This window comes from Antedon mediterranea, chromosome 6 (assembly GCF_964355755.1).
Source record: "Antedon mediterranea chromosome 6, ecAntMedi1.1, whole genome shotgun sequence".
Taxonomy (NCBI): domain Eukaryota; kingdom Metazoa; phylum Echinodermata; class Crinoidea; order Comatulida; family Antedonidae; genus Antedon; species Antedon mediterranea.
Window position 1 is genome coordinate 5,912,590 of NC_092675.1, and position 10,297 is coordinate 5,922,886.

The following is a 10,297-nucleotide window of genomic DNA, read 5'->3' on the forward strand; positions in this document are numbered from 1 at the left end:
GCGCTAGTGCTACCAAATGGGTATAGTAGTGCAAAGTGCTAAACTAAATCCTATTTATTAACACTGTGCCCTAGTGCTACCAAATGGGTATAGTAGCGCATAGTGCTAAACTAAATCCTATTTATTAACACTGTGCCCTAGTGATACCAAATGGGTATAGTAGCGCACAGTTCTAAACTAAATCCTATTTATTAACACTGTGTGCTAGTGCTACCAAATGGGTATAGTAGCGCACAGTGCTAAACTAAATCCTATTTATTAACACTGTGCGCTAGTGCTACCAAATGGGTATAGTAGCGCACAGTGCTAAACTAAATCCTATTTATTAACACTGTGCGCTAGTGCTACCAAATGGGTATAGTAGCGCACAGTGCTAAACTAAATCCTATTTATTAACACTGTGCGCTAGTGCTACCAAATGGGTATAGTATCGCATAGTGCTAAACTAAATCCTATTTATTATCACTGTGCGTTAGTGCTACCAAAATGGGTATAGTAGCGCATAGTGCTAAACAAAATTCTATTTATTATCACTATGCGCTATTCCTACCCAAAATGTTTAAAAAGTGCTATTAAACGATCGTTAAATAGTGCGTACTATTGCACGTCATGTGCTCCACATTCGTCGAATCAAATGACAGGAATTTATTTAGGTGTTATATAAAATGGAATACCTTTCCAATTGCCTGGATCCGGGCTTAGTAAAGAATTGCAAAAAATTTACCATTGTATATAAATTTACCATGTTAATACCTCCCTCTCCTATTCTCCTTATAGGTTTTTCCCCTTAATTGTTTAAGTTTTTTATCCACATACAAATCTATATATAATATCTTTTCAACCGAAAATATTCTCTAAGGTACGTATATTATACTGTATTTCAAAATCAATTTTGGATAGTCTCTTAACTATTATGATTCAACCAAATAGAGAAAGCTGTCGTATTTTCCAGAGTTTCAGAATTCTTTCTAAATCAATTACTTTATCATCCCATTTTTTTTCCTCACATATATTTTTATCATATCTAACGTAAATAGAAATGAAATGTTTAAAGGCATTGTTATGTTATCTTAGTTAGTCCAAGCCCTTTAGTTTGTCCTCCTTCATTAACTTTAAGCCGGATTAACTACAAAATGATTAAATACTTTACACTATTTTCATCCCTAGTAAAAATAACTGTATCATCTAGGCTATGGTGCAAGGCCTTCTATCGTTTCATTTCGTGATCTCCTATCGGGGAATAAAATACCAAAATCAAGATCTACAAAATTCCTTATTCATCCTTTTTCATATACATAATAATAATGGCCCACAAAATGAAAAGTTAATATTACAAATTTTTAAAATTAAAATTATACATTGCCTGTTCTATCAATAGTATGATAAAGAAAAGAATTATGAAAATCTAACTTTTCGATCGATAAAAACATCGCCGAAAATAATCGTTTTTAGCTACGAACGAAGTAAACAAATTGTGCCCTCAGTCGGAAATTGTATGAACTTTCGATAAAATAATTACATAAAATTACGGTTTTTAGTAATATATTTTGTATATCAACATTGTAAAATTCAATAAACATGATATTAAATGTGTATTAAATAAAAAAAAGGGGTTTATTTAACCTCTTTCAAAGAATTGCAGTACATTATTTTCCCGTGTAGGCCTATCGGACAGTCCTCAGAGACAACGTGACTTCTTCAGCAGTGTGTTGATTCGCGTCAACCAATCAAATCTCTTTTCCCAGGCGTACTTTTGGTCAATCAGCATGGACCTAGTCGAGTTTAAAAACCGTAATAATGAAGCTTTCGCGCGTGAGTTTCCAAATGATTCCGTCCTCTTAATATAGCTGCCTAAAGCCCCCGGCGCGAAAAACAGGTAAGGTTTATTATTGATACAATACACTTCTCCTCACCAACACCGAGTCTCTCCTTTTTAACACACAGAGGTCTCTCCATGAATGCCGTTTATAGAGTGACATTCTCTCTTACGGTAGACAAGAGAGGTGGTAGGGCCTTTCGAGAAAACAGAGTCCTAAAGTAGGCCTAGGCATGTGGATGAATCACACAATAATGCAGCCACCTGTTATATTTCGTGCAATACACTTTATTGAAACAAACTCCCAGACAAATATTTTTGGTACTTCTTACAAAATAGAAATTCGTAAAAAAACCTAGGCCCTATTATTAAAAGTAAACATTAAGTCGATTAAACAATCATACAATTACAAAATGGAGATAAATTCCTTACTTTTGGGTTGTATTGCTATCAACCTGCATAATTCTATATTGATTAAATCTAAGGTATAAATTAAGTTCTTAATGCATAATTTGGGTGTGATTGTAGGACTACAACATAATATAGTACCAATGGTTGTTAATCACTCTTTGGTTATGGTCCTAAATGCCTGACGTAGGCCTAGAGTAATATTTCATTATTAAATATAAAATTAGTTTATTAAGTTTTATTAAGTTGTATTTAGTTTTGCTTATAAAAAAATTTTGCTTTTTAAGTTAATCCGCTCGGCGGGTTAGTGACATTATAAAGCACACTGATATAATTCAGTCTGGAGCACACACATATTTTCAAGAATGTCAAAATCATATTAACAATGAATTAATTGTAATTACTATCTGAAATCTGAACCGGAGATTCTTTGTTTAAAAACTCAAGGTTTTTTATACAGTGCTTTGAATCAAAACGCCTGTATCAAGTGCCAAAAGTGCGCCCTCGTCGGTGATGCTGTTATTTTGAGAAACTTCAAGAAACGCTCTTCTGTAATTGCACTGAGTAAATATATCGGCCAGCTAATTCGGCGACACAGTGAGTCTACCTGAAAAACATACATTGTGAGAGGTTAATAAAATGAAGACATATAGTAAGTTGCATTTACGACAATTGCAGTTGATAACTAGAACAATAGCTTTGTGGCAGGGAGTATTCGATATATCTGACGTAATTGTACTTGTCAAAAGTTTTCAAGTAGGACTAATTTTCAAGTGAAACTCGAACCCACGGCCTTCTGTTCGAGTCCTACATTTTTTCCTGAGTTAATAATAACTTTCAATTAGGCAACATTTTACTAAATAGTAGTTGTATGTAGTTGTTCTTTGGAGATTTTAAGATCAAATTATAAAACCCGTGTTAGATATGAAAGTAATACCTATATATTCACAGGTGGTAATAAGGTACCGTATCATAGTCATACGTGTTCAGTTACTTAATAAAACAAAGTACAGTATCTTATCACGAACTCCTTTTTTTTTTTGCAATCATACGAAATCGTAGCAAACACTGACTTTCATAACACATGCTATAAAATCTATATTCAATGTTTTATACATAATTATTTTTAAATTTTAGGTTGAAAAATCGAATTAAAAGTCTATTTAAAAAAGTCTATAATTGTCGGACTATAATTTGAGCCTGAAACAGGTATCAACTCAAACTTATTTGCAAAAGAACTACATTAAACTAAACTAAACTCGGAACAACACCGAATATACTTTTAAAGATAAATTGACATCAAAGGATCCCATTGAAATGCTACTAAGCTTTTTGAGCTTTCCTGGAGAATAAATTTCTCTGCAATAGTTAATGTTATCACTTGTTATCTTTTATAAAGATTTCCAATTAAATTAAAGTCAAATCAAATCAAAGATCAAAATAATTTACGAATATTAACTTCCATGTTGACTTCTAGAACATAGACTAATTGTAGCTTACCTATGGTCTGTCAGGACAACATCATCTTTTGGAATTCCTGAAGTGTTACCAATCCGTCACCTGAAAGAGAAAAAACATCTTACTGTAGCAACAATAATCTGCGTTGAAACTACTGTATAAGTTTGAATGTTTTAAATAGGATTGTTGTACTGAGTACGTTATGAAATGTAACGCTGATTTTCCACTAGGCGAATTTGTTCGTAGAATCGAAAGCGTCAGCTTATACGCATGCGTTTTTGAAATTTGGAAGATGAACATTAATATGCGTACCAGCTGAATTCGAAAATCAACTTAAACTAAATTTTTCTAGCTGCAGTATTTTTTTTCATATATTTACCACAGGAAGTTTTTTATTTTAATTTTATTTTTTTAAACTTTTATTTCCTTATCCAACCAACAGCAAACAGGTAATTGTGTGGTACCATACCAACTGATTAAAGTATAGTTTTACCGTTTGTGTCGGCCTTCCGTACAGCGTTTGTCAAGCTTTCAACTACGCTATCGGTTAAAATCTCATCTAAGTTTACAACACCATCTTCGTTATGATCAAATAATGCAAACAAATCTTGGGTCATCTTGATTACGTCAATTTCTGTCTTTTCGTTGACGGTTAATGACTTGTCATCAGACGTTATAGGTAGGTTTACGTCCCGTTTCATGGGTCTTGGTGGTATTGGTCGAGCTTTGCGTGGTGCGGTTGGTCCACATGCCTCGATTGAACCAATGAGGACAGCAAACAAGATGAACAACAAACCTTGAGACATGTTGATGATGGTATAGCGGGATCTGAATTTAAATTGAAAATAAATAAATCAATAACATTTCATAATATACAAGTAATGATAGTATAAAAAAAATATTTTCCAAACGCGAACACATTTTATTTTCGTACACAAAAAAGTACTATTAAACGATCGTTTAATAGTGCGTACTATTGCACACCAGGTGACTCACAATCGTCCAATCAAATGACAGGAATTTATTTAGGTGTTATATTGTTGTAGTGTGGACAATGCTCTCAATGTGGACAAAAAAGCCGATATGATGAACAACTGAAGCCCATGTGATGCACAGAATTCACGAACCCCGATCTACTTTTGTGCATGTTGATCACATGTGAACATACTTTAGGTATGAAATTTAATTTCATAGCAGGAGAATCTCCGTTTTTTCTCAGTGGGATATGTGTCGTGCTTATCGACGCCTCTGACATGACTCATTCACGTCAAAATCATAGTTCCTCATTGTTTATTAAACTTCTCGATAGGAAGCCGGATATTACCTGAATTAATGCCATAATTCGGCACGGCTATATACAGTAGTGTCAATTTAAAATGCTGCGCAAGGAAGCACTTCCGACATCCCTCTCATCCATCCAGGGTAATAAGAAGCTGTAAATCACCATCAAGATCAATTCTATCCAGGGTAGTTTAATTGGAAAATGATGGATGGCACCAGGGGCTAAGCTAGCGTTCAACGTCCTTGATATTGTTATTCATTTAAGACCTTGGACTAAACCAATATCAATTCAGTAATTGTCATATCATATAGGTCTATTTTTCCGGTAGATATTCGGGGCTAGGGAAAAAACAAGTCCTACATTTAAAATAACATATTTCCAAGGACACCCAAGCACAAACATGATTATTATCTAATAATGTGACCACGAAGTAGTTTGTACTTTTATATATAAAAACAATTTAATTCCCTGCATATAATTAAATTGTATTGCATTATTAACATTCATTTAATTAATATTCGTATTTTGTGTTGACCGGTTATTATATATACAATTCAAGATATGTTTGTGCTGATTATGGTCCTGTGGTATAGGTTACACATGGCATTCATGATGTATACCAACATTATTATTTTGTTAATAACTAGGGGCCAGAGGCCTAAAGTAAATAAAGTCAGGCGATAAGCCTGAATGAATGAATGAATGAATGAAAATCATTTTGAACTTGCATAGAATATCTTTTGTAATGCCATGCAGATAAACCAATAGTTATTTATATTAATAAATATTATATGTTCAATTTTTTATTGTCCCCCAAAAACAGGAAAAAATCGCGGTCATTTCGCAGTTTTAATAAAGTTAATCACTTCCATAGAAAACAATTTAAAAACAATTATAAAATAAACGGTAAGATTTAACCAAAAACCAAATTACTTCCAGTCAATTGAACTATATTTTGTATTAAATTACAGTTTTTTCAGGTAAATCATTTTTTTTTCGATCCAATTTTTGGTCAAAGTGATGAGACATTAAAATGCCATATTCAACAAACAAAAATGTTTTTTAGGAAAACAATACATCTTTAATGAAATGGAGTTTAGAACAGAATACCATGTAGACAAAGACATTTGTTTAGTGTTTTGAAATGTTTTTACTTAATGATTGTTTTTGTTATGGGTTGTGATCAGGGTGTTTTTTGTTTTGTTTATGAAAATGAAAAATGAAATAAAAAATTAACATTTTGAAAAGAAAAAAAACCATTTGAACTTCAATAAGAAAAAATTTGAAAGAAAAAAAACATTTGAACTTTGAAAAATATTATAATTTAATTTATAATTAAATAAATTATAATTTACATGATCAGACGCCCTTGTACTATATCTTATAAGTAAAGTATATTGTTTTATTAGTATCTTTGCATTGTAGACTTTCTTTGAAGATTTTTCTTTTTTCATCGTTTAGAAATTCCATACCAACTAAAGTACGTCTCAATTTCAACAAGGTTTATTCATCGACAGCAGGTGCTACAGGGAAATGTCATGTATGAGAAAGGGTATCCATACTTCCACAGGTTATCAATCAGCTGATTTTCACATCATATTTTATGCTAAATAACAAAAGGTTAACAAGCGCCATGCAAATAACAGGCAACAGAGAAAAGTATAGAAAGTAGGCCAGCAAAGACTTTGTTCAAAAGTGGCCTCAAGTAGTCCTACACAATTTTTAACTTTAGTATTCTTTTTTAGTAGGCCTAGTCGATAATCATTATGCATATAATGTGGAATAGCCGAAACGTGCTAAAACCCTAATTCATAATCCGCACATTCTTCCATTTGCGGTGAAATTTTACTTTAATGATGGAAAGGTTTACGGGAAAAACGACTTATTGTGGTAAATAGAAATTACCCACGTAACATTTTAAAATGATCTGATATGTAAGCTTACGTTAATATTAGGCCAGTCACCATTGTCATGTTCAGATGTTTGTACAGTATGTCGCAATTACCATGAAAATCATACATTTTTGTTAAATCTAATTTAGGTAACAACGGAGAATAATCCTCATGCTGTGTTCTAAGTTTAAATTCAAGATTTGAACTAATGAAATTGATCAACCTATATGCTATGGAGATTCCACACACATGCAGCACAGCATGCTATCGTGCGGCATCAGCTGATTTCAAGGTGAGGGAATTCCTAAACTGATTTATCATTCTGCTGCGGTTCTAAAAAGCAAATACCAAATCAATATGCCTACTTGGGGCCTACTGAAAGTGATATTAATTAATGAACGTGCAACATTCAATACCATATTCAATTTAGTTGAGATCCATATATTTTATGGCCTGTCATTTTTTTCAATTGCTTTTTTTTAATTTTATTTATTTTATGGATTACTTTTGATTTATGTGAAGCGCTAGACAGTTGGAGGAAAATAGCAAAATCAGCACTGTGACCATGTTACAAGAGTTGTCAAAACAATATAGATTATCTGATAAAAATCCTAGAAAGTAGGAAACCTTTTGCCATTTTCCCCTGGCCTACAATTATAAATTAATGTGCAACACGTTTATTTACCCAACTTGAAATCGCAGACGTAGGCCTATACACATTTTATATTCTCGATATTTTTCTGATAATCACATAGCAATTCAATGTGCGCTCATGTTTTTATTTTATTAATTGGTTGTAGCACAGAGAACTCATATTTGTGTAGGCATATTTCCATTTTACAAAAAGCAGGTTAAAAACAATAAAGTTTTTAATATTAGGCCTACTCTGTAGAAGTTTTAAAATGAAAACTATCTGTAAACGCTTTTTTTAAAATCTGAACTTAAACTACAAACATTTGTATGCAGGCTTATTGAACTGTGAAAATTCAAATTACATTTTTTAATAATTTTTATCCTAAAATGTACTGTAATTTGTTTTGATAGCCTTACCTGTTTGTGCTTTAGTTTGGTTAGAACCCTCGTCTCTCGGTTTATCCACGCCACGCGACAGCTGATGAGCTTGAAAGGACCGATTTTCAAACTTCGACAAGTTTTAAAGGGGTAGATGACGTCATGTAATTTCAGGCTCGCACACTGGCCAATTGCTCATACATATATGTCACTCCTATCACACGCCCACGCGCATGCGTTAACGCTCTTCCTTTTTTCATTTTCAGGGGATGTTTTGCCTCCCAACAAGCTCCCCATCAGCTGATTGGTGAAGATTTTTGTGGCCTGATCTTTCAGCTTCCTATATGTCTGACAAGCAACATACGCTGAATCAACAACTCTGACATCTATTGAACTCAGAAAGCTTTTTGTCATATTTTGTGCGATCCTACCTCCACCTGTTTTATTGACTTGCCCATGTAGAGTTGTTTGCGCAATATCCGCTGGACGTACAATCAGTCGATACAATTCTGAAAAACCAGGTCCTGAACTAATCTGTAAAAAATATGGAAAACAATTTCACCCCCGTCAAGGACTCCTCAATTAATCATGAAAAATATAAGTCACGTATACTTGTAAATACAAAGTCCACTTTTCCGGAAATATTAAATTAACTAATTGCATATTTGTTACTTGTTTCAAAACAAATTTTGTTATAATATATTATAATATCCGGTATTAATGATATCTCGATTTATTACTCTTAACTTTTATAAATGGTACGGTAGTACCCTGTACCGGTTTCATAGGCTTATTACTGAAATTCTTGTGATCAACTTATCATCATTATCATCTCCATCACCTTTTATAAATTCGTCACTTTCATCCAGTCGACATACGCTAAACTTTATAAAGGACAGTTTTTATTTAAAATGTGCAGATTTTAGATTGATGTTTGTTAAGTTTGTTTTAACATAGTAACAGGTAAATATTTGGGTTTATCTTTATTTAGATTAACAAAAAAAAAGAACGATTGCGATAAATTACAATTATTTCAATAATTTTTATCTATTACATTTGACCTTTCATCTTGTACTTTTCCTTACCTTGTTTACCAGACAGATAAATACACCACTCCCACTTACCCGCAGTGAATGTTTTTCGTACTGTCAGCAAGAGCTGACCAACCAACTTTTTAGTCAATCATAGAAAGTAGCATTAGTAAATGATGTACTACTCAGTAGGTTTGAAGGCACTTATTTAATTAGGCTGCTTCTCACACCGGAATTAAAGTTGAATACACGCCGTATAAACAAGGATGTAACTTGTTATTTTGATCCGTAGGCCTATGGGTTTTTTGTAGAAATTTTGATGAACTAAAAATAGAAATCAACATTACACAGAAAGATGTTAGTGAATTACTCGAAACCAAACTGTATCTGAAAATTTCTAAAATTATAGACTAATAAGCAATACTAACAACTGTTTATATAGCCTTCAATTCTTTACAATGTAAAACTGATACGCATTCGGAAAGCAAGACAAATTAAAATTTTTAATCGTCAGATCACCGAAGTTAGCGAAGTTAAGCAACGTTGGGCCCGGTTGCGTTCTGGATGGGAGCATGGGTTCGAGGTTATCTGTACCATGCTAATTTCATCCTTAGGCAAGATGCTTTACTCTCATTGCCTCATCCTTCGGATGGGATGTAAAGCCGTTGGTCCCGTGTACTTAACAGTGCACGTTAAAGAACTTAGTACACTATTCGAAAAGAGTAGGGGATCGTCTCTCGGTGTGCTGATCTGGTAGGCGCGCTGCACTGCTGGCTGCCGTGGGTCCGTGGAGGGCCTAATCCGAATTTCCTCAGTTTCCAGTTAAGCTTGAGGACAAATATAAATACCTTTACTTTTACCTTTAATCTATATTTGGCTAAGTAACATCGCATTTTCCAAATTGGTGTTATAGGAAACATTACTTGTAGTCCTAGATTGCACTAGAATATATTTACACATTGAAAGTTTAACTGAAAAACTGAACTGAAAGAAATCAGTCAGAATGATATACAGCACGCAATTAAAAACTTGAATTTGAGCACTGTGAGCAAGAAATGTAATAAACACTTAAAATAAATGTATCAAATAATTTAAATAAAGGCTTACTGACAGTATAGAAAAGCAGGAAATGGTAATGTAATTGCTATTCATTCATATAAGTTTAAACTGTTGATGTGTGACGAACATTTAAAAACATGTAATTAAGAAGAACATATATATATATACAAGGGCCTATAAAATAGGAACTATATTAAGTAGCCGGGAGTAGTCTAGCATCTCCCTTTTTATAAACCTGATAAACGCCACTGATGACCACAAGAAAAACAATATCAATTGATATGTTCTTATAACCGTATAACGGAACTACTCTAAATTATAATTGATTAGCCTATATATT

General features: G+C 33.1%; 1 protein-coding gene across 1 annotated transcript; it reads right to left on the bottom strand.

Moving 5' to 3' along the window:
- Positions 1-2,081: 2,081 nt before the first annotated feature.
- On the bottom strand, positions 2,082-8,049 carry LOC140051094 (uncharacterized). The gene is made up of 4 exons (XM_072096191.1): positions 7,907-8,049; positions 4,176-4,510; positions 3,725-3,784; positions 2,082-2,831 (listed from the first exon to the last, which is right to left on the bottom strand). The coding sequence occupies exons 2-3, from the start codon at positions 4,486-4,488 to the stop codon at positions 3,735-3,737; spliced, it is 363 nt and encodes a 120-aa protein (XP_071952292.1). The 5' UTR covers positions 4,489-4,510; positions 7,907-8,049; the 3' UTR covers positions 2,082-2,831; positions 3,725-3,734.
- Positions 8,050-10,297: the final 2,248 nt, after the last annotated feature.